Here is a 25,501-nt window from a genome sequence, read left to right as displayed (position 1 = left end):
GATATTATAGCACATAATAACGTTTTGTATAGACACTTTAATTTATCAATCATTTACTCGAAATGCCAAAAACGCTAAAAATGCTTAAAAATATGCTTACAAATCAAGCTAACACGCATTATTACTTACATGCTGGTTTTAGATGGCCCAGGCTGGTTTTTGATTGAGAAGTTCTTAAAAAAGCTGGTCAAAGCATAAACTATACTGGTAAATTAGCTGGTTAACCCACTTAGTTATGCTGGTCACGCTTCTCAAGCTTGGTCATACAGGTTGTTTAGCTTGGATAACTTTGTCAAATGCTGGACAAAATCTAAGCTGGTCAAAGAGTTTAAACCGCTAAACCAGCAGGAGTGACACACTATGAACACTAAGCTTACTAACTATATAATGCATGCAATGAAACCTATCTAACCTAGCTTAGCTAACCTGAGCTGAGGTGGCGTTAGCTAGTCAGATGAGCTAGCTATTGAGTTAGCTTAAGTTGCAAAAATGAGATAAATACGTTACATTAATAAAACATATATATTGCCGAAGTTAGTTTGCTAGTTAGATAAGCCCGTGTTTGCCAAGAAATACTGGTTTTAAGGTAACGTTAACTGTTAATGTGATCTGAGCTAACTAACGTTACTTAGCGTTAATTAGCTAGCTAGGTTAGCTGCCGAGGTAACGTTAGCTAGTTAGCTAAGCTAGCTAATTTCTGAGTTAGCTTATGTTAAAAAAAATTGAGATACGAGAAACAAAAATCTTGTCGTTTTTAGTTAATGTTATCTAAGCTAGCTAGCGTTAGCTGACTAGTTAACTAGGTTAGCTGCTGAGGTATCGTTAGCTAGTCAGATAACCTAGCTATTAAATTAACTTATGTTGTAAAAATGAGAGACATATATTAATAAAACATAGCTTGTTAAATTCTTCAGAAATAAATTAGATAGTTAAGTAGCCTTTGTTTACTGAGAAATACTCGTTTTCATCTCGATACGATAGCTAGTTAACAGCTAACTAGATAACTAGATTAGCTGCTGAGGTAACGTTAGCATTAGCTTGTTAGCTGTTAAGTTAGTTTATGTTGAAAAAATAAGAAAGACTCACCAAAACTTGTCTTTATATTACGTTGTAAATGTTACCTCCAGTGTCTGGTTGCTTGTAAAATGTGTGTAATCGATTTTTTTAAACTTATTTTGAGGGTTTAGCTTTTTTTGCCCTTTTTTAATTTTACTTCCCTTTCCCACCGGTTACCTCAGAGGTTAGCTAGCTTCGTTAGCCACCACTTTTTTACTTTTTTGAACTCTCGTGCCATTTAAAACAAAAAGGCAGTTGAAAAATGTGGTAACCTTAGCTAATTAGCTAAAATTAATTAAAAACTTAACTTAATTTAAGGTTAAATAAAAAAATAATAAATGCATTTAAAGTTATAAAATCGTAAAATGAATTATTGTTGGATTCTTAAAATATATATTTTTAAACGCATTTTTTTAAATCCACATTTCTTTATAGTAAACAGCTTAAATATATATATATATATATAAGGAGTGGACCGAACCTTATTCAAGAAAACCTCTGTAAAACCACTGTTTAAATATGATATAAATATCGCTCAAGACATATTTTTTCTTTTAAATAATATTTTTCAGCTGTGGTTAGACCTTTAAAAAGCAATCTAAAGCTTTTTATAATTTTTTCTACTTCAATAATCCAATAATCTTTGACCTTTACTACACTTTAATAAGGAAAATCAAGCTGTTCTTAAACTGAACAAATGAAAATTTAAGTTTTGAAGCACTGGCTTGTTTGTGAGGTTTTTCTTTAAAATCTTACTCATCTGTAAACTCAAGTGTAGTCAAATCTGAGAGTCAGAGTTTATTTTCCAGAAGACTGTTGCAAGGAAAACAGAAAATTAAGGATTTCACCAAAAGAAACCATAACACAGAAGTGAAATAGCCCATTTTATTTCAAAAGACATACAGTAGTAAATTAAACACAAAGATGTAAAATTTACACATTAACAGGAATATTTTAGTTCAGATTCCAATGTCCAATGACCACACTGTTCCTTTCATTAATGGCACAATGACTTGCTTATGCTGAGGGCAGTGTGTGATTAGCACCATGGCACTAAAATTAAAGCTGGTTAATAGCTTTATTGCCAAGTCATTCACCACCACCAGAACACATTTCAGAAAGTGTCTTGGCAGTTCATCCCTGAATAACTGGCACCTACTGTACCAGTCAAAAGTTTGGACACACCTCTTTTCATGTCTTTAATATTAATCTACAATGTAGAAAATAAATTACATGTACAATCCTTTATAGACAACAACCTGCTGCATTGTTGAGTCCATCACCTGTACTGAATGTGAAATGGAATACAAAGAAGCTCCACCTATTCACATTCTCACAGCATTATGTGGTGAAGCTTTTCTTAAGACTGTTCAGTTGCAAATTGTACAAATTAGTACAGTTATGTGAAACAAATCCCAGGTATTTATCTTTTTTTTCTTTTTTTTTACATATTTAAACAATTAAAATTTCAAGTGAATAATATTGTGAGATGGTAAAGTTCTTGTGAGGAAAAAGTTATGCTGCATTCCATTTACAAGGAAATGGATGTTATTATATGCTACTATATGGAACTTTTTACTTACAAACACCATGGAAACATGTCCACAGATAGAAGTAGTATGTGAAAGTATTATGTGATTTAAAAAGACACATACAGACATAAGTGACGATAAACAGCATAATAATACTGTTTTTACTTTTATTAAAGTGCAGGACTTTCTGAGTAGGAATCTGACTGGTGGGCGCTCCAGGTGAAGTTTTCACATGGAATTCAGAAATTCCAACATCGAATGGATCACAGTATTAAGGCAAGCCCACATTTATTACTACTTAAACTTAGAAATTAGCTCATCCAATTTTACTAGACCATTTACAAGTAAAACAGATGCCAACATGACCAGGTCTGACCGCTCTAGCAAGCTGCACAAGATAGGGTTACCCAATTTTTTTCACATGATATGTTTTTGTATGTCTCTTTCTATAAATGTAATAGTTTAATGATTTTTAAAGTGTCAGCTTGAGTCCCCTGAATGTAAATAAGTGTTTGCTCTGTTTTCTGATGGTTGAACACTTCAGAAATGGCTACTTGAGCACAACACTAAGGTCCAGTTCACCCAAACTCGAGTCCTTGATTCACGCTGAGCTTTTGGACTTCTTCTGAAGACGGGTTCTGGTGGGCTCAGTGAGGACCAGGGGCTCCTGGACGACTGTAGCAGGATACTTTTTACCCAGCAGCTCCACCTCCACCTTCTGTCCAATGGTGGCTAGCTTGACGGGCAGGTAGCCAAAGGCCAGGCTCTGCTCAGCTGAGTAGCTGTACGCTCCAGACGTTGTGTTTCCAACAACCTACAGTGAGTAAAAGCATGTTATTTATGTTAAAATATTAAATGTATACGTACATATACAGTTTTCCCTTTCACATCAAATGCAATCAGCTTTATCTTAGCTGGAACACACCGATTGCATTACATGGAGTAGCTGAGTTTTACTCTTGCTCTCAGGCAGCTAGCTTGTTTATCATACTATTGTTGATCATGTGGCGTTGGTCGCATTTACAGAAATTCTGCACAAAGTTATTTTTCATATCTAGTTCATATTTAGCCAACTAATGGTAGTTTAGTTAGTCGGGCTGGTAGAATTAGTACTCGGTCTTGGACATCACTTCCCACTCACTTCCCATTTATGTTCTAGTCTTAATTGAATAATAGTTGGCAAGAAAATCAAGAGTATAAGATCCAAAACATTCCTTAATCTAAAGCTAAACTATTGAATATTTTTTAAACATACCTTGCCCTCGTGCCAGATGGTCTCGTTGCCCTCAGGATCGATGTTGTCTGTGTCCATGATGAGGTAAGCCAGCTTTCTGGTCAGTCCCTTTGACTTGATCTCTTGTAGTGCTTGCTTCCCTATGAAATCTGCAGGCTAATACACACACACCAATGTCAGTGTGTGTGAGTGTGTGTATGTGGTAGATACACAGCATAGTGTAATACATGACATACATAATTTTGTCACTGTCACATCAAAACCATGTGCAAAAACATATTGCTGCTTTAAATGACCCTGATATAAAATATTTTCTGTACTAAAATAAAGAAAATGTGTCATCACATATTAGGAAAACATGCTTAAGATTAATCACAGTTTTGCTACGAATGTGATTATAAATTGCCATTTTGTGCTCATATTTTTATAGGTTCAGTTTCATCGATCTGGCAACCCACATAAGCTTCGCATCCTTGAGGGTCCTTATTGTCCTTTAGTGCTTATTGTTTCTTTAAACTTACATTTTTTCTTCTTTTAAAAGATACATGAAAGAAAGTGACAATATGCAATAATAATAATAATAACAACAGTAATAATAATAAGATTAAATTCACCTTGTTGAGTTTGATGAAGTAATCCAAACCAGCCTCCAGAGGATTGGTATCACAGTTCATCTAAACAAACAGGAGACACAAGTAAGGTATGATATTTTACAAGTATTGTAAGTACAATAAAAGCTAATAACCTTTACGTAATATAATGCTTCTTTAAAATGTTAAAAGATATACACTTTATACATTTTATTCAAAATGGTTTCTTAGGATGCCACAAGTGGTACAGTAGGCCTGTCATAAATTACATATATTATTGACTTGCATGACTTGCATGCATGACAATATTTCCACATTCATGGGATGTGTCCCTCTTTTGACATGGTTGTTTAACAAATGAGAAGCTACTCCCTGCATCAGTTAGGGCTTTAAAACTTGTTGACAGATGAAATATATTATTCACCCATGCAGTAATAATCACGGGAGGCTCTTACCTTTTTACTAAATTTAAATCTAGGTGGTGACCTTTTCTGGCCAGGCAGTTTATATATATATATATGTGTCTGTGTGAATGCATGTGTGTGACTGACCTCAGCTCCCCAGCCTCGGAAGCCTTTCTCCAGCCTGAGTGAACCCATAGCGTAAGTGCCGAAGTTATCAATGCCTTCTTCCTGACCAGCCTCCATAATGGCCTGGTAAACCGCAGCCAACTGAGGCATATCCACATACAGCTCCCAGCCCAGCTCCCCTTAAAATAGAAACAACCACACCATTATTTCTAATACACTCACACAGGAACAGGAATGTAAGTACTGAAAATTACCTCATTAATTAAATTAAAAATTTAGAAATATCACAGTTCAGATGCATCTAAGCATTGAGAATTTCCCCCACCCTACTCAAAATAGTTCTCTACAAAACAAGCACATTGGTCAGAATTCCCCATATTCATACCTGTGTAGGATATGCGGATGGCTCTTAGTTTGACGCCGGCCAGCTGAATGGATTTACAGTGAAGGAATTTAAAAGCTGCATCACTCAGGTCCTCACTGGTCAGCTTCTGCAGGACCTTACGAGAGTTGGGCCCGGCCACGCCCAGCACCCCGATACCGTCAGTTACATTACTGATCTCTACCTCATACCCCCCGTCTGCAGCCTCTCTCTCTATCCACCTGAGAGAAATAAAGATAATAATTATTTATAAAAATCTATTAACAGGCTATAAATCACTGTAAAATTCAAACAAATAAACACATCTCTAATTAAGACTCTATAGTAAGTCAATAAATCAATAAATCAACAAAGCAATAGCAAACATAGAGACATTTCTTTGAGAACAATATTGATTGTAATTTGCATATATGTACAGCTCATAAATTTTGATTGCTTTGTTTTGTGTCCCTCCAACCATAACTCCATAAGCAACGCTTAAAGTTAAATGATTATAAAAAAGTTAACAAAATATTTATAATTTATAATACTATTGCACACTTTTAGTACTTTATATTTTATTTATTCCTTATATTTAAGTTTGTCCTTTTTTTTTCAAAATTCAAAAGAAATGTAATGGTCTTTATCTATATATTTTTAGTTTTCTTCTTAGTTTTCATCATTTTTTATTTTTTAAATTATAATATCTTGTAACTTTCTTTTAATATTGTTTTGTATTATGCTTTAATCTCTCTAATTGAGGAATCAAAGAATAAGTAACATGATTTTATTAGCATTTTATTAAATTTCCACTTCTAATACCTAAATTTGTGTGTTATAAAAAATCAACAGCAACAACAATCTAGAAAGGAACGTTTGTGAACAGACTTTGAGTTGAGTTTCTTCTGCTTCAGTCTGTAGAAGCTTTTTAGAGGTTAAAAAGCTTCTAAAGTTTTAAAGATGTTTTAATAGAGTGTTAATAGTTCTATGCAAAACAACTAAACCCTTGTGGAACCAAACATTTTAGGATTATGTTTAAGATTAGGTTTATTAAACTCTACATTATTTATTAAATGTTAAACACTTTGTTGTGATATCAGTGTTGACTAAATTTTGATTTATATAATATTTTACTTAATATGACATTGATTAAACTGTAAATAAATGCTGAAATGCCAGATGGGACTTCACACAGCTAAATAAAGTTTTAGATATGATCACTAGAGGTCCCCCTAAGCACAGACATGGAGCTGAACTGTTTTGAAGTTTTCTGATTTCTGATTGGAGCACTGTGCAACACTTACGCACCTAGTAAATAAATAAAAGTTAAAAAGTAGGACCTGGTTGAGACCCACTGCATGAGCACTGGGATACGTATGCCTGGAAACTGCATGGTATGTTTTTAACGTTTCTACAGGATCCTTGTATTTAGTATTTTTAGTTGCATGATGCACAAATAAAATGTATGTGACCTTGGCTTTTTGTGAGTTATGTTGAAGTTTTATAAGCCTATTAAAACTCTGTTCGTTTTCCATTCTAGGATATGTTTTATTGGGCAAAAAGACCCAATAAAAAGGATTTTAATAGTTCACTGACTCATGAACAACAATCAAGTTAAAGACTGTGATAGTGCTGTCTGCTAGGAAAGAGTGCAAATGTGTGTGCATGTGTAAAGCTTTAGAGTTATTTAATACCCATTAGTTCACTTAACATTACACAGGTATTGATAATAATAAATTTAGAAGACTCTGTCTAGCTTGTATTTAGTCAGTATAGCACCTGTGTTTTCCGTTGCCAGGATAGCAATACTCCAGAATTTTATTTTGTGATAGACTAACCTGAGGTCGTGCAGCTCTGATCCTGATCCAGTGATCAGCAAGAATTCTCCAGGTGAAAGCTGGGTAATGGTGACTTCAGCGTAGACACGTCCTCTTGGGGTTAGCATGTGGCTAATGTTGGTCAGGCCCACCTGACAACAGAGAGAACAGAGAGAAAAAAGGAACTGACTTCAGTTAAACTGTTAAAAAATACAAATTATATGGACACTTTATTAAAGTCAAATAAAACAGCCCAAAGTTTACTATAGTGATGGTATGGGTACTGTATCACAGTCTAACTCAATTAAAAATTGTACATTCCTCTAGTGAAACCTTTACTATTGTATCACAGTCTAGAGAAAATAGCTAAAAACTGTACTATAGTGAAACCCATTAAAAAAAAGAATCTCTGCTCTTTTCTCTCACCTTCGGCAGGGTGTTGGCGAACAGTCGGTCCAGCAGCTTGTGCGAGTCCTTTCCTTTTACCATGAATTTACCAAAAGGTGAAAGGTCAATGACGCCCACTTTCTCCATCACCAGCTTACATTCACGTCCAACTGGTCCAAACCAGTTTGTCCTCCTGAAACTGGGTCTGTGGAGAAAGGAGTTGTGTTTAGTTGCTCATGTACTGTTTTTATAATCTCTATAGTGAATCACTGCTAAAATAATGGGTAAAAATGGAGGAGACAAAGGTGAGCCTAAGATCCCAATATGCCCAATACCAAGCATGATCTAAACCCTCCAGCTCTAAACTGTGTTCTCTGGAATAACTGTGGAGCTCTATCCACCAGGATTAGCCAAGCAGACTTCGTCTGAGGGAGGGATCTGTACCTACTGTCTGTGGCAAGTCAGTAAATGAGGGAGATATAAATACTTTCAAATAATGAGGCCATAGTCATAGTACTTCAGTGAATATATTACATTTTAGCAGACCACAGCAGCACAGCAGGAAGCCTCAAATCTGTGGCAAATTCAAGGCCAAGTATGGGAGCAAGGCAACAAGCCCTTAAACACTGCTACTGATTTTACACATTTGGATCTCAGCAATGTGTCTTCTGAGTGTAATCAGGGAATGAGAAAGTGTGGTCTGCTAGACCACCTTGGATTCCTCTATAAGAACACAGAGGTCTTACAGAGGGTGAACTGGAAATGCAGGGTTCATACACTTTTTAACCAATGCATTTCCATGATTTTTCATGACCTTTTCATGCCTTCAAGGCTAAAAAACATCAAACATAAACTGTGCAGCTACAGATTCAGATCTTCTGTCTCTGACTTTAATTTACAGTCTTTTATTATTATACAACTAAAGTCAACTAAAGTTCAATATGTGATCAGTGGAGCTGATATGATGGACAGAGAGAGTAGAAACAAGAATAAGCTTGATCTGTGTGTTTTACCTGTAGCCCACTTCATCTCCTGGTTTATAAAAGTAGTGTGGTTGCTCCCAGCCTGCATGGAAACCCATAGAGCATTTGTCCTTCAGCAGCTCATACAGTCCACTCACTCTGCTGGTGGGACGACCAGAAAACCGCTCCTCTTTAGGGTAACCCACTGAGAGTGAGACAGAAGAAAGACAGATAGACAGATAGACAAAACCAGTTAAAATTGCATTTTTTTCAGCCAGAATGTATGGACACAAGTATTGGGACACAACTCTTGATCTCCAATTGGTTTTTGGAGCAGTGTGGGCAGTGTGCCAAGTCCTGCTGGAAAATGAAATCCGCATCTCCATAATATTTTTTTTTCAGCAGAGTGAAGTATGAAGTGCTGTAAGAATTTTTTTACTTACCCACGTTGTTAAAGCCGTATGACTCTCTGGCTTTGGCACACAGGTACGGCACTGTGGTCCATTTGCCATAACGGTTGGGGTCACACTCAATCAGATCATACGGGGGCTCACCAGTCATGATCCAATCACTGAGGAACTTCCCAACACCACCAGCATGAATTATACCATACCTGCAATATCAACCCATCATTAAACTCAAAGCATACAGTCATGTAGGTCATTTATGTAACAGATTGTTTCTGATGTTTCTGTTATTTATATTGAGAAAATTAGGAAAAAAATGAAAGAAAAAAATCTTTTTGCAGATAAATGCATGCTCATTCTTCATTCTTCGTGTTAACTCTAATTCCAGTCCAGTTACAGTAATCGGATTTGTAGTTTTTACCCAAAGCCGATAGCGGTCCAGTAGTTGCGGACCCCCTGGTGTGGTCCAATCATGGGCAGCAGGTCAGGGGTGTACGTGATTGGTCCAGATACGATGTTGATGATGTCAGCGTGCTTCAGAACAGGAACCATCTCCATAGCCATTTCCACGTGGTCCATTATACGATCCAGATCAGACTCAAACAGCTCCTTACCAAAACCTTTACACACACATACATATATATATTAATATATAATATATATAAACTGGTTTCCTGGGCACAGTTTAAGCCTAGTCTAGAGCAAAATGCAATGTCAAATGTCAAAACACTGAATCAATCATTTTAAAATCATTTTACATTAGTAATTTAACAAAATAAAAAATATGTAGCAAAAAAAAATTACAATTTGGTGCATGCATATAAACTGAAAACATAATTAAACACAACTACACAAAAATATCCTTAAAGTTCTGTTGACCTGCCACAGACTGTAGGTACAGATCCCTCCCTCAGACGAGGTCTGCTGGCTAATCCTGCTGTGCTGAGTTTCTTTAACCGATCTAGTGGGTGGGGCTCTAATGAGGGTTGATGGGTGAGGGGTGGAACCAGGATTGTTCTATAGGCTACACGTTTTCATATTTTGATGTCAGAATAAGAAATATATTGGTGTTTATAGCACACAAAAGTGAGTTTTGCATAATATTTCCTATTTTAAATTGAAATAATCACTATACAACACAATGGATTATTGCTTTAAAATGTGCTGATTTTTTAAGTTTGGAACAATTCTGAACAATTCTGTGTTTAAATTCATGAATATCTGTATCAGAGTGATTCTGTTCTGTACCTGGAGGAACTCCATCTCTGACCCACGAGTCCTGAAGCACCATCTTCTCCTCTCTCTCGTAGGGTCCGAACAGCAGGCCGTCCCGCTCCTGCCTCAGGTAGTACGAGCCCTCCAGGTCCCGAATGACCGGCAGCTCCGTCTTCAGGGCCTTCACCTCAGGAACCGTCGCTGTCACCACGTACTGGTGATGGACAGGAATGGTGGGGTGAGGATAGCCAATCATCTGGCCCAGCTCCCGAGCCCAGAAACCTGTCGACCAATCAGAGAGCAATTAGAGGAGACTGAGTGAATTTTATCTACAGTATCCATTCAACTATCCTTTCATCCATCAACCCACCAAACCACTGACCCATCTATTCAAACAGGCATCCATCCATCCATCCATCCATCCATCCATTCACCAGTCCATCCATTCATCTAGAGTATCTATTCAGCCAATAAACCAAATATCAGTCAATAAACCCGTTCATCCATTCATTCATCTCTCTACCCATCTATCCATCCATCCATACATTATATTTTTGGTTTTATAGTATTTTACTATATATGTTTAAACTATATGGACATATATTTTCCTGCATAGTAAATAAATAGTGAATTGATCTATCAGACTATGAAGCAACACATTAGGAATCATGTAGTAACTTAAAAACAGTGTTAAATGAACCTAAATACTTTGTGAAGAAGTATTTAGATGCTCTTATCTGGGTTTCTGAGGCTGGTAACTCTGATGAACTTCGCTCATCGCTCTTCTATCCTTTCCTGATGAGGGCCAGTTTCATCATAATGTTTTTGATTGCCTTTAGGATAGTTTCGGATTGATTGACCCTTATTTCTTAACCTTATTTTTGTTCTTTATTAGTTGAGTATTTGTTGCTTCTCATAACCTGGATTAGAACATTACTCAAATATTCACTATTCACTGTATACCTGTAACTCTACCTCTTCACTACTTTACTTTAACTGATGCTCTCAAACACTTTATTAAGAGACAAGAAATTCAAGTAATTAACTCTTGATGAGCTCAGCACAGCTGTTAACTGAAAGCCTGAATTCCCGGTGACTCTACCTTATAATAAAACTAACTGAGAAAATCCAGCAGAGATGTTAGAAACTGATCATCTAAATAAGAGGAGCTGCTTTTGAATAGTCTAAAATATAAAACATATTCTGGTTTGTTTAAAATATTTTTTTGTTTACTAAATAATTAGTTTGGGTGAGTTTATTATAAATCTACAATGTGAAATATTAAAAATAATAATAAAAAAAAAACAAATGTTGACTGGTTATATGTAGTGGATGCCACATCACATGTGCAGTAAAGAGTTTGGATGTCCATGTGTGCCTGTGTTTTTCTCCTTAAAGGCGAGATCAGTTTACTCTGGCATATTTATTGCACAAGTGTCCCATGAACACACACACACACACACACACACCCTCCACAGAAATAGCTCAGTAATGAATGGAGCTCTGTTGGCTCTTCAGATGGGCTAGTCTGGGCTGTTAGGACATCCTCCTCACCCTCACTCTGTTCTACAAACACATTACAGAACGATTTACACACACACACACACACACACACACTCACACACACACTCACACACACACACTCACACACACACACACACAAAGCTTCTGTTTCTGACCGCCACAATTAAAACACACACTCACCACAGAACACTGAGCCAAACACACAAGCTGTTCCTCTGTGGCTAGTCCTTTAAATATTAGAACCTCAAAATTTAAATCCTCTGGAATATAATCAAGAGGAAGATGGATGATCACAAACCATCAAACCACCAAACTGAACTGCTTGAATTTTTGTACCAGGAGTAAAGCAGCATAGAGTTATCCAAAAGCAGTGTGTAAGACTGGTGGAGGAGAACATGATGCCAAGATACATGAAAAAAAAACTGTGATTAAAAACCAACCAGGGTTATTCCACCAAATATTGATTATTTCTGAACTCTTAAAACTTTATGAATATGAACTTGTTTTCTTTGCATTATTTGAGGTCTGAAAGCTCTGTGTCTTTTTTTGTTATTTCATCCATTTCTCATTTTCTGTAAATAAATGCTCTAAATGAGAATATTTTTATTTGTAATTTGGGAGAAATGTTGTCTGTAGTTTATAGAATAAAACAACAATGTTCATTTTACTCAAACAGAAACCTATAAATAGCAAAATCAGAGAAACTGATTCAGAAAATAAAGTTCTCTCTTCCTTTTTTTCCAGAGCTCATCACTAACTCTCCAGGTCATGCTGAAATATTGGAAGAAGCTCCATCATTCCAGAGATTCCACAGTTCCTCCGCTCCACAGTTCAATTCTGTTTTTTGGTGCGACCATTTACGAGACATCAGGTTAAACAGGGTTAAGATCAGCAGGAAAGACGCGCTTGTTGACTAAAGGGAGTGTTTGTAGGTTCAAGCCAAAGAAGATCTCCCCAGATGTACCAGACATTCCTCAGGTCCTGACCCTCAGCGGTGCTTCTTATTGGCTGTAGACAAGCTCGGTTGCAGGCTTTCTGTAGTTTTGTGTTACAGCTCTGCAAGACAAAACTGCTAACCAAAGCAAGCAAGGGAGGAGCCTTAGAGAAACCACATGGCAAGAAGCAAGAAAAGAGAGAGAGAGAGTGGGGAACATGGGGCGAGTTAGAAACATCATGAGAAAGGAAGATTTAAGTAGTTAAGACGGAAAAAGTTCATTTCATACCCTGATAAAACCTTAGCTTGGATCTGAACAGTTAATTATGGAAGAGCGACTGAAGAAAAGAAAGAGTAAGAGAGAGAGAGAGAGAGAGTAGCTCTGTGGTATGCAGGACTAGAAACTGTGGATCTTCTTACACAAGTGTTTTTCTGCATACTTGAGGCACATCACTATAAATCACACACACACAAACACACACACACAAACACAAAAAAAGAGAAACCTGGACTCTAGAAATGGAAATCCACTGCAAAAACAGCTCAGTGATATGTGCAGAACATCCTGTGCTGTTTCTCATAGCTTCTATAGGACTTCCAACTGACAGCAGCAGCATTATTCAGCAGGATAATGCTCACCCACACACAGCAAGGGTTTCCCAAGAACGTCTCCAACAGACTTACAACCAAAGTTTAAAACAATTCAAAAACAAAAAATGCAACTGCTTTAAAATACTTTCACTTGAGTGAACAACAAACAAAACAACAAAGTATGACAAGAAAATTAATTTACCTTTACTGCTTATTTCTGAAGCACCAATTTTCTATTTGGGTAGAGTATTTTGAATGGTTGATATTTCAAGTAAATATTACCTACTGTCATCCCTGACGCTGTCAGTCTGCCTGCTCAGGACTCTTATGTATTTAGAGACTCCATTTCCTAGCATTCTCACTCTCTGGACTACAACGACTCTTCAGATCACGTGACACCCCGGCGTTCCGGTTCGCCCAGCTACTGATTACCACCTGGACTCTTTAGTATAAATACCCCTCTGTTTGCTCTCTCAAGTGACGAGAATTGAATCTAGGTTCCCTAGCTTTTCTACAATACGTTATTTTTCTGTTTATTGCTTATTCGTTTTTGACCCCTTTCTTTTTTATCTCTTCTGGTCCTGGTGTTCATTACACCTACACTAAAGAGCTGAGACTAGGTAACAGTAAAGTAAAAATCCTAATGTTTCTTAGTGTGTCATATCAAAATGACCAAAAATCTTTTTATACTGGCTGCTGGAATCAATTATTTGCACAAAGGGTGTGTGTACCACCAGAGCTACCCTCTCTTGGGTATTCAGTTATATATTTTATATAAAGGTTAAATGCCTGGTTACAGTGTTGTAGGCCATGAGAACAAGTTCTTCTTCAAGGATCTTCTTAACTGCAAAGAATGACTTCATGCAGGCTGAGAACTGCGATGCAGTAGCTCTGTAATAGATTCATGTTTCCATGTTATGGAAATATTTACTCAATAAGTAAACTATTAAGCATGAAAATCAGTAACATTATAACGAGGAAAATAATGATTAAATCAAAGGTTTTAAAAAGTTCATTATCAATTTTGGAAAATCAGTGAACAAAAATATAATATATATTTAAAGTAAGAGGATTGTGTGGGAGCAGTCAGTTTTTAGAGAAAGCCAATTGGCTGATATGAAAGGCTGGCTCGTTGTGAATGGGATCCGCCAAGCCTTCCCTGACCTCATCCACGCTCTCCAGGGAGCTATTAAAATAAGACAGAGCAAAGCAGAGGAGCTGAGAGCAGCAGTGTACACACAACTGCAGCAGGAGAGATCCACTCATGACCCAAATACACCACAAAATACCTCTAACCCCAAACGTTCACCCCTAAACTCAATACGGAACATTTCTGATGCTTCAGTTTGTGGAAAAATCACACTCTGAATAGCTGAGCCAAAGAAGAAGAAGAATTCCAACTAGAGCTGGGTGATTGTCACCATTGAGAAGAATAAGACAAGATGCAACTGCAGAATGGTGCGATTCCTGCTTTCACAAAGCTCACCAAGGGTACAAACACACCAGAATCTATTTTATCCAGTGTGAAAACACACTAAGGGCTTCATTTTAGTGATCTATAGATGCAAAAAATACTCCTTGTACAGCTCGAATCGCACAAAAGGTGGCATTAGGTATCAATGTGCAGCATGTGAGACGATTTAGCAACAGATTCGTTCACATCACACACAGATACAGACCATCATTTTAAAGTGAACCAGTCAGGATAAGAGAATAAAAGAACTACAGCTACAGGAGGCACATCTCAAAAACTCAGCACACCCATCAGTGTTACTGACTGACAGACTGACTGTCAAATAAGATGAATGACCTCCAGAAACACCCAGAGTTCACGACCCTGCCGTCTGCTGGCTTTGCAAAACAACACGACCCCTTTTACTCGTACCTGCATGTGGAACACAGTCAGATCTTGCATCACCAGGTCTGACCTCATGTGACCCCTCTCAGTTTTCTACTACTTACGTCAACTGGCTCCACAAACAGTAACAGTCAGTAATCATTTAACAAGTCAAATATTGGCAGCTGTGGTTTTACTTAAATAAAATAACAAAAATAATGTAAACAGTTGCTGCATATCAAAGGCATTGAATGATTTTTTGCAAACCTAATTTTCATATTTCATAAAAAAAAAAAAAAAAAAAAAAAAAAAAAACAGTTTTGTTTATAATATAATACTTGAATTACTTAAATTAGGGGTGGGCAATATGGCCCTAAAAATATAGTATCAACATATTTATTGGTATTTTTCCGATAATGATACTTTTGGCGATATGACAAAAGGGTGAATTAAAAAAAAATATGTTTCAAGAATACACTACTGCAACAAATAAAAAAAATATATGATATGGCACACTCCCTTAACTGAAATATTAAAAATATAAGAATTTTATCAAATTTGTAACAGAAGTCAATAATCTAGAAATATTAGTTATGATGATAATAATAATGCACTCCAAATATCTCCATATATCCAGGATTAAAGTTATATATAATTAAATTATACTGCACATATATAATCTGTCTCTAGTAGATATATAATAGGAAATGAGAACAGTGTGAATTTTTCTTTTGATAAAAACAGCAAAAAAAAATGTAGTACCCTGATGTGATAATTAGGGGTGGGTGATATTGCACAATATTTCAGGGTATAATATGTGAATAAATATATTAAAATAAATGTAATTGTTAAGAACTTCCTTTAATAAATATGGTATAGTGTGTGCTATACTGTAATAAAAAAATAAAAAAAATCCAAATGCCAGAAATAAATTGTGTAGATCTGTCCTCAAAGCTTAATGTACTATTTCAAAGAATATAAATATAAATCATATTCTGATTTCTTTAAAACATTTGTTTACAGAATAATGTTTAAATAATAATAATGTTTAAAATAATAATAATAGTAATAATTGTATATTCTTAAACATTGTTAATTATATTAGAGTATATTAGAGTAGAAGAAAGTAATTGTACATTATGTTATTGTTCTTGGTTTATTGCTGTTTAATGAGTGTGCAGTGCATAGCCATATTGTTATTTTATGTGTTTTGCACTAAGGCTATATGTTAAAAAGAGCTGTGCCCAAACTTTTGACTGGTACTGTATATAATGTAAAATCTTAATATTTTACAGCATTCTCCATCATTTAGAAACACTAGATTAGTTTAGTTCTCCAGATTAGAAATATGTATTCTATTTAATATTCTCATTTTCCTCCTGATTGTCTAAAACCTGTAAAACTGAAGTGCAAGATAACTTCATTAGATTAGTTTTAATAGCTTATAAACACCTTTTGTATGGGTTTTTATGGTCGTTTGCACAGCGTCTCATTTCCTGGCCGGGTTATATGTGATGAATTTCATTAAACTGAACTTTGCCTGTTTATTCTGACCCGTATCCCGTATCTCCTCCTGTTCTCCAGCAGCCTGGTTACGGTGTGTTCGACCCTGGACTGTTTGTGTGTTAAATAACACACAGTCTGGTAAACTGTTCCCTTCACACACACAGCTTACTGAGTCAATCATTAAAACCCCATCCGCTACACTGGATCTGTTCACACACTCTACATCACACACTGCTGTCCTCAGATAGAGTTCACACTCATCTCACACTCACCTCACACTCGTCTCACACTCGTCTCACACTCATCTCAGAATATTTAACATATTTAACCCAAAACCCAACAAGCCATGACCCGGTACCATGAACACATCTACAGAAAATAACATTAATAAAGTTCACTCTGCAAACTTTATTATTATCCTTATTTAACCCTCTCATAGAGTGGATTAGATGCAGCAGTGCTGCTGGAGTTTTTAAACACCTCAGTGTCCCTGATGCACTGAGAGCAGTTCACCAACCAGATTCAAAGCTTCTGTCGCTACAGCTCTTGAAAAAAGTAAGACAGCATTTAAAAATGATGAGTTTCTTTGATTTTATCAAATTATAAACCTCTGGAATATAATCAAGAGGAAGATGGATGATCACAAACCATCAAACCACCAAACTGAACTGCTTGAATCTTTGCATCAGGAGTGAGTGGCATAAAAAAGTTATCCAAAAGCAGTGTGTAAGACTGGTGGAGGAGAACATGATGCCAAGATGCATAAAAACAAAACTGTGATTAAAAACCATTTGGGTTATTCTATCAAATATTGATTGATTTCTGAACTCTTCTCGGAAATTTCTGCAAATAAATGCTCTAAATGAGAATATGTTTAATTGGAATTTGGGAGAAATGTTGTCTGTAGTTTATAGAATAAAACAACAATGTTCATTTTACTCAAACATAAACCTATAAATAGCAAAATCAGAGAAACTGATTCAGAAACTGAAGTGATCTCTTCATTTTTTCCAGAGCTGTATGGTCATGGTCCATTGCCTTAACTGCCAAGTACTGGTCTGGGTACGTGGCAGTTGAACTCTGGTATGTCTCCCATAATGTTGTGTGCATTGCAATATTTAGAGCAGAACTGTGCTCTTACCCTGCTAATTGAACCTTCACACTCTGCTCTTACTGGTGCAATAATGTGCAATTAATGAAGATTGAACACCAGGCTGCTCCAATTTAGCCATGAAACCTAAAATCCCACACTAAAATGACAATTTCTATACCAACTATTCATAAAAATAAAAATGCAAGATGTTATATTAGCATGGTATGCTGTTTAATATAATAAGGCCTTCAGAGTGCCCATGTGTCACTGGAGAGCTTTACTAACTAGGCTTTAGATTTCCCATTTTCTCGCCACTGCTGCCTGTTGGTAGTGAACTAACCTGTGGCATTAACGATGCGGTTGGCTCGGATGGTCCCGTGCGGAGTCTGGACGTCCCATTTCCCGTCAGAGGTGGGGGACAGGCCTGTGACCGGGGCCGGGGTGTAGATCTGAGCTCCATACATGCGGGCACCAGCTGCCAGCGCCATAGTGAGGGAGTACGGGTCAATGTGACCATCACCAGGAGTATAGAGCCCAGCCAGCACCTGAGAGACGGAGATTTTAAAATGCCTAAAAATACATTCTTGTGACTTTTCTGACTCTCCTAATGTGGAATAAATCAGCACTGGAACTTAAGATGAAACAAACTTGGGTTCTGCAGCAGGACAATGACCCCAAAACACACCAGCAAGTCCACTTCTGAATGGCTGAAGAAAAACAAAGTGAAGACTTTTTTGGAGAGGTCTACTCAAAGTCCTGACCTTAATCCTACTGAAATGCTGTGGATGATCTTAAAAAGACGATTCACGCTGTGGTAGAATTACAACAATTCTCTAAAAGTGGAAGAGTGGAGCCCAAATTGAGTATGAACTGTAAATTAAAAACGAATGGTTTCATTTTTTGTGAATCTGTAAATTTTTGTGTTGTTCATTAAGACATGCAGACTCAGCTCTTCACGTTCACACAGGGAAAAACCACATGTGCTTTTTCTCGGCCAAGGCCACAGCCTATAAAACATTTACAGTGACGGATCAGACCGAGGGGTTTAATCCCTGCGGCTTCAGTTCAGGGATCATCTCTCCCCCGGTTTATTTAATACGTTAGATTATACAGAGTGAGTAAAAACCAAGACATCCTTTTCTTTTGGAAACAAAATGTTGCGGCTTTCAAGATGCATTTCATAACAGAGATTAAAGTCTTAAAATCACGAGAATATAGTCGTAATATTATGAGAATAAAGCCATAATATATTACGAGAATAAAGTTCCAATTTTACATGAATGAAGTGATAATATTAAGAGATTAAATATTGATATTATGAGATTAAAGTTGTAATATTACGAGAATGAAGTTGAAATATTAAGAGATTAAAGTTTCAATACTACAAGACAAAAATTGCAATATTACGAGAATAAAGTTGTAATATTAAGAGATTAAAGATGTAGTATTATGAAAATAAAGTTGTAATGTTACAAGATTAAAATTGTAACATTACAAGAATAAAGTAAAAATATTGTGAGAATAAAGTCTTATTAAAGTCGTTATATTAGGAAAATAATATTGTAATATTATGAGATTAAAGTCATAATATTACGAGAATAAAGTTGTAATATTAATTGTGGCCCTAAATTCTGTCATAAAATACCCAAGACAAACCCAAAACCCAAAACAAAAGAGTAAAATAAAAATAATAAATATATCTATATATAAAATTGATCAGTGCAGAAATGATATTCTGTACGGAAAGTATAAAATGTTTATTTTATTATTATATTTTTTTGTAGAGCAGCTCCTACCTTGTCCATGTTGAGCAGGGGGAAGAGCTGGTGGACTTTCTCAGGTCCGATGAGGAACTGTTGGGTGGGGTGCCAGTGGGTTCGGGTCATCTGGTACTTCATCTCGTCCACTCGGGCTGAAGTGGAGGCGATCCTGACGCTGCCCGGCTGATGGAAGCCCACAGCCTGCAGCACAACATCCACAGCCTGTTACTGACTGACACCCAAACCCTTTAAGTATAGCCCATTTTAATACCAGATATAAACATGTTTAAACATAAAAAATGGCTATAATTTGTAAATTTGTAAATTTTGTAATTTGTAAGATTAACATTGACTTATATAACGCTGGAGTTAAGAGTTTTACCTGACCGGTCTCCGCCTCCAGCTGCTCATAGAGCTTAATACTGTGGTAGTGAATCTTCTTCAGGTTGATTCCTGGATGGTAGTAAGTGGTTAATCCAGCCTGAGAAGAGAAACAGTATAATTTTTATCTGTCATTAATATTCATTATTATTTTATCACTTGCTGTAATAATCAGAAACGTGACTTGTGTTACAATCAACACAACAAACAAGAAGAGTTGATCATATTCTGTTCTTACCCTTTAATTTTATGTTACTTCTCTGTTTAACTTAGTCCTGATGAGTCCCAGTTTCATCATCAACATTTTTGATAGTTTTGCAGTGATTTTTCCAGTATTTTTTCTTAAAATATTTTTTTTTCTTTATTTAGTTGAGTGGTTCTTTCTTCTTACAATCTGGATTAGAACATTACTCAAATATAGGTTGCTAAGGTGTTGCTAGATGACTTCAAAGTTATTGCTAGATGGTATAGCTGTTGGTTGCTAAGGTGTTCCTAGGTTTTTCTTCATAGTTTGTGTGATTTTATTAAATCTACAATGCTAAACATTTTACAATAATGACAAACACTGAATTTAAGGTGTGTCTAAACTATATATTTTAACATGTATTTTATGATGAATGGATCAATAGAAATGCTCTAAAATTATTTGGAATCAAATCTTTTGACACTGATTTCCATTTAAAATAAAATAGTTCTTTTCTTTCTCCTGTAAAGTTTCTGAATTGTATAGATAGGATGGGTTTTTGGTGTAAAATCATTAATATACTTCTTTTTTCCATTTTTATTGGAAAGTATATTTCTGGAGCCAGTTCACAACATACTGTTACATAAGTCTGGAGTCTGTATGGACTGTGTGTACTCCTCAGCGCAGAGTGGAAGTGTAGTATTACTGTAAACTCCGGAGAGAGAGAGAGAGAGAGAGAGAGAGAGAGAGAGGGAGAGAGAGAGGGAGAGGGAGAGAGAGAGAGAGAGAGAGAGAGAGAGAGTTTTCCAAGAACTTATACCCAGATCACATTAGCAGAACTCTCCAAGATCTCTCTTTCCTTTTTACTCTCTCTCTCACTCTCTCTCTCTCTCTCACTCTCTTCTTCTTTACCTCTCCTTCTCTCTCTCTCTTTCTGTCTTCAGGCTGAGTAAAACTGAGAGTTCTGGCCCTGAGTTAACTCTGACACTCCCACCTGTTCTCTGCAGTGCTTTTGACAGCTGATGTTTCCTGCAGCAAAACTATTCCGATCCCTCTGATGATATTCACTAATACTAAAATACCAATAAAACTCAAATAATTAAAAACATTTAATATTATCATTTGCCACAAAGGCTTTATTACAACTTTCTATAAGCGTATATGTGTGTATTAGATTTTACAGTTTGAAATTACTGTTACAGCTACAAAAGGGCATTTCCTGAATGGTGGTTCAGCAAAGGCTAAAGGCGTTGCCAGGTGGTTGCTAAAGTTTTTGCTACTGAATAGATGTCGGTTGCAAAGGTTTTGCTAGATTCTTGCTATGGCTGGTTGCTCAGGTGTTGCTAGGTAGCTGGAAAGCTGTTGCTAGATGATTGCAAAGGGGTTGTTAAGTGGTATAGCTGTTGGTTGCTAAGATGTTGCTAGATGACTGCAAAGGTGTTGCTATATGGTATAGTTGTTGGTTGCTAAGGTGTGGCTAGGTGGCTGCTAAGCTGTTGCTAGATTATTGCTAAAGCACTGCTTGAGGGTATAGCCGTTGGTTTCTAAGATGTTGCTAGGTAGCTGCTAAGCTGTTGCTAGACGATTGCTAAGGCATTGTTAGATGGTATAGCTGTTGGTTGCTAAGGTGTTGATAGGTGATTGCTAAGCAGTTGCTAGATGGTACAGCTGTTGATTGCTAAGGTGTTGCTAGGTTATTGCTAAGGTCTTGCTAGATGGCATAGCTGTTGGTTGCTAAGCTGTTGCTAGATGAATTTTAAGGCATTGCTAGGTGATTGCTAAGGCGTTGCTAGATGGTATGGCTGTTGATTCCTAAGGTGTTGCTAAGTGGCTGCTAAGGTGTTGCTAAAGGTTGTGTAGGCTCAGTGTTGGACCTACAGCGTGCCAGGTAGATCCAGCAGTCAGCTCCGACTTCTCCAGAAGAACCACGCCCTTCTGACCAGCTTTGGCCAGGTGATAGGCCAGACTCACACCCACACATCCTCCTCCAATGATCAGAGTCTCAGCCGTGTCCTGCAGCCGCTTTCCCAGAGCTCCCACACTGCCATTCCTGAGAGAAAAGGACAATTAATATCAGCCGACTGATAAAGACCTGAGAATTAGATTATAGAGGGTATTAAAACCAGTTTGGGTGGAGCAGTGGAGCACCAGTGTTCTCTAGAATGATAATGGTGCTCCATCTCGTACTTTTGATGGATGAGTTAAGAAGGGAGGTGGGAATGTGGTGGTCTGGGTGATCACGTTTCTCATATTTTAGGTATATGAATATATATATATATATATATATACACATCTGCTCGGCTCCCGCCCTCTTAGATAATTTGACATATGCACAGCACTGAACTGATAACACAGGCATGGAGGTGTGGCTTAATGAGGAGTGGGCGGGGCAGAAAGAGACAGTCAGATGCTTTGCTATGTCATAATAGACACACATATGGAACGGCAAAAGTGTAAATAACATACATGTTTTTGTTGGATAAATTAAATGTTTTCCATTAATTAAAATGATTTAATGAGTGCGAAGGAACTGTCACTATGTTTTTCTTGCTACACTAAAAGCTGCAAAAACACTATTCTCAAACTCCACAGAGCATCAGAAGGGCTGGTTTTCTTTTTCCTAATATAGGTATTATTCTTTGTATATGTATATTTGCATTTATTTTTTTAACTTGAAATATTAGTAAATACACTCTTTCTGTAAATTATTAGTTTACATGTAAAGGCTGGTGTCAAACACTAAATAATTTAGTGTTGTTTTAGTATCAGTGATAAATCAGTGCTACTGAAGGAAAAACTAAACCTGACCAGGCTTTTTAAATGAGCATTTTATTGTGAAACAATAAACAGCACGTCAACTGATAACACTTCCTGAAAAATGCAAGATATTTGTGTTTTGCTCTCATTCTGCATTACGTAACAGGTGCCCATGTGACAGGCCTACGTTTCAGAACCTGCAGCTTGGATTTGATTTGTTTTTCAGTAGAGCTTCTCTGTATTTCATTGATTTATTGATAAAATGATAAAGACAAGTCAAGAGAAAGCTGAGATTTACAATGTTTAGCTGCAATTAGGCCTGTCAAAATAATTACATTGTTGACTTATCATACAACATATGGACATACCTAATGAAATCCTTCTGTAAGGTTTTGTAAATGGGTGCAAAATGTATGTACCAGAAACCAGAAACTCTAAGGTTTGGCAGGTAAGTACACAAAATAATGATGTTGGTCACTGTCAATCACCATGAGTGTGTAGTCATTTCCCCACAGGCTGCTGCTGCACTTCTCGTGGGATTTACTGTATATATACTATATGTGTTATATATTAATTAATAATAGCCTGGTCTTAGTGTTGTAGGCTATAAGAGCAAGTTACTGTGTTTTGTGTTTACAGATAATATTTCATTGACTTTTATTGGCTTGTTTTCTTTAATTGGACCAAAATTGCAAGGTTGTCAGCAGAACATAAAATATGTATCTTACAGAACTTAAATTAGACAAAATAAAAAATTAGGTGCAACATTTCTTAAAAATATCTTAGGTTTCTTAATTGCAAATGCAGATTACCAACCCCAATTTTTTTTTTATTTGCCTGAAAACTTTGTCCTGTGTTTTTCCTGGTGAAAAAAGAATATACTTAATTGTATTTAAAACATATTAAGAAATGTCTAAGCATGCTGTAAATATACTAACAGATTTATAGACTTACTTAAACATATTAAAAGTACACTTTTTAAAAAGTACAATATATTGTATTAAAAAAATAAGACTACTATAAAGTACACTTCTTTAAGTGTAATGTAATTCAATATATGTGTAAAATACTTATTATTTGTACATTTTTAGCAAAGTGTGTTACAAAAAGAACTGTTGCAGTATATTTAAAATAGTTCCAGTTTAGTAGAGTTAAGAACACTTTACACAATTTAAGTAAGACTTTTGTACTATTTTAAACAATTAAAGTACAATAAGTGCAAAAAATAGTTGTTCCATTTTAGCACTCTTTAAACACTGCACTACAGTACTTTGATCTACTTTTTTCACTAGGGTTTTTATCATCATAAACATGATTAATTAAAGGACAATTGAGAAAATAATTAAATAATCGTGTTAGTTCAATCAAGTTTTCATTCAAATTTGCATATTGATGATGCATTCACTTAATAAATAATGATACATTGCTCTCCCCTGCACAGAAGTAGATAGTGATAGTAAAAAGTATTGGTATCGGTATCGGCAATACTGACCCTGTATCGCACAGCCCTACAGTACACCACTTAAATCCCACCTCCTGCTGCTACCCACCTCTCCTCACTCCTCCTCCTGCCCGAGCAGCTGATGGTTCTCTCAGCAGATCTCCTCACTCCTCTCCAGAAGCTCCCCGCTCTGCTCAGCCTGCTGTTGACTGTGTTCACTGTGCTCACTGTGCTCAGGAGTCTGGACATGGTGCTCAGACCTGCAGCTCACTTTCACCACAACCCGCTCCAAACACCACCAGCACACTGACCACACACGGCACACTGCCTGCTCGCGCTGCTGAAGACACGCCCCCACGCACGAGGCGTTCACTTCTCAACCCACCCATTTTCCGACAAGCCCCGCCCCTCCGTCTACGATTGGCTAGAAGTGTCCAGCCTGGGTGTTATGATTGGCTAGTGGTGTATGTAGATCAGTAGTTCACTGCCTGAAAACGGGCGTAAAAACAAAAACCAAAACAAGTCTCCAGTACAAACAGGCTGATGTTTTACTGAGTTAACTGTTACCAGTCCGTGACCCAGTTTAATAGTTATAAAGTTATTTACAGACTTAATTTTATTTAAATAATAATAACTTACTTTAGCTTGTGACTGTGCTAAAAAAAAAAGTTTAGTTTTACATAGTTTATAACATTTTTAGTTTAGTTTTTTTTTTTTTTTAAACAAAATGACAGTGTAAAATAAAAAAATACATAAAATAATTACAAAAACGGCTGTAAAAAAAACTTACACTTATTAGACATTTATTATTGCACATAGCATTTTTTTAACAGTTTACAGTTGTTATAGTAGAAAAAATCTATTTTATATGTTTTAAAACTCAACGAAAGCAACATTATTTTTTTAATTCAAATGAATTGTATTTCATACCATATTAATACACTTATAATAATTTGTATCTATTACATTAAAATAAAATAAATTACATTTATTTCACAAATACAACTACTATTAATAATTAAAACGTAGATCAAAGTGTTGATAATAGTGATGGCAGGAGGACTAGCAGTAAAAGTAGAAGTAGCATAAGTTATAATTAATAGCAGCAATAGTAAAAGTAGTAGTATCAGTACTCACATTACTTGTCATTGCAGTAGTTCTAGTAATAATATCAAAAGTAATGGAAGTAATATTAGTAGTAGATGTAGTAGTAATATTCATATTATAATTATTAGTAGTAGAAGTAGAAGTAGTAATAGTAGTCATATAGTAATATCAGAAGTATTAGTAGTACATTACATTACATTACATTTGGCAGACGCTTTTTTCCAAAGCGACTTACAATAGTCAAGGACAATGTAAAATAAGTTTAAAGGTAAAAACAACTTTGGATAGGGATAAA

General features: G+C 36.2%; 3 protein-coding genes across 3 annotated transcripts in view; all 3 read right to left on the bottom strand.

The window, feature by feature from the left end:
* Positions 1-25,501, bottom strand: part of sema4d (sema domain, immunoglobulin domain (Ig), transmembrane domain (TM) and short cytoplasmic domain, (semaphorin) 4D) — a 266,298-nt gene that overhangs the window by 37,316 nt on the left and 203,481 nt on the right. The gene's annotated exons all lie outside the window — the stretch shown is intronic.
* LOC103035651 (homer scaffold protein 1) overlaps positions 1-25,501 on the bottom strand; it is a 263,702-nt gene that overhangs the window by 134,773 nt on the left and 103,428 nt on the right. The window lies entirely within an intron of this gene.
* dmgdh (dimethylglycine dehydrogenase) lies at positions 1,928-24,423 on the bottom strand. Its single transcript, XM_007252776.4, has 16 exons — positions 24,209-24,423; positions 21,780-21,951; positions 19,719-19,817; positions 19,373-19,537; positions 17,917-18,121; positions 10,125-10,373; positions 9,298-9,496; positions 8,913-9,082; positions 8,521-8,674; positions 7,547-7,712; positions 7,142-7,272; positions 5,328-5,545; positions 4,964-5,121; positions 4,437-4,496; positions 3,844-3,978; positions 1,928-3,402 (listed from the first exon to the last, which is right to left on the bottom strand). The coding sequence occupies exons 1-16, from the start codon at positions 24,346-24,348 to the stop codon at positions 3,190-3,192; spliced, it is 2,634 nt and encodes an 877-aa protein (XP_007252838.1). The 5' UTR covers positions 24,349-24,423; the 3' UTR covers positions 1,928-3,189.

This window comes from Astyanax mexicanus, chromosome 17 (genome assembly GCF_023375975.1).
Source record: "Astyanax mexicanus isolate ESR-SI-001 chromosome 17, AstMex3_surface, whole genome shotgun sequence".
Taxonomy (NCBI): Eukaryota; Metazoa; Chordata; class Actinopteri; order Characiformes; family Acestrorhamphidae; genus Astyanax; species Astyanax mexicanus.
This window is presented reverse-complemented; position numbering and strand designations above follow the sequence as displayed.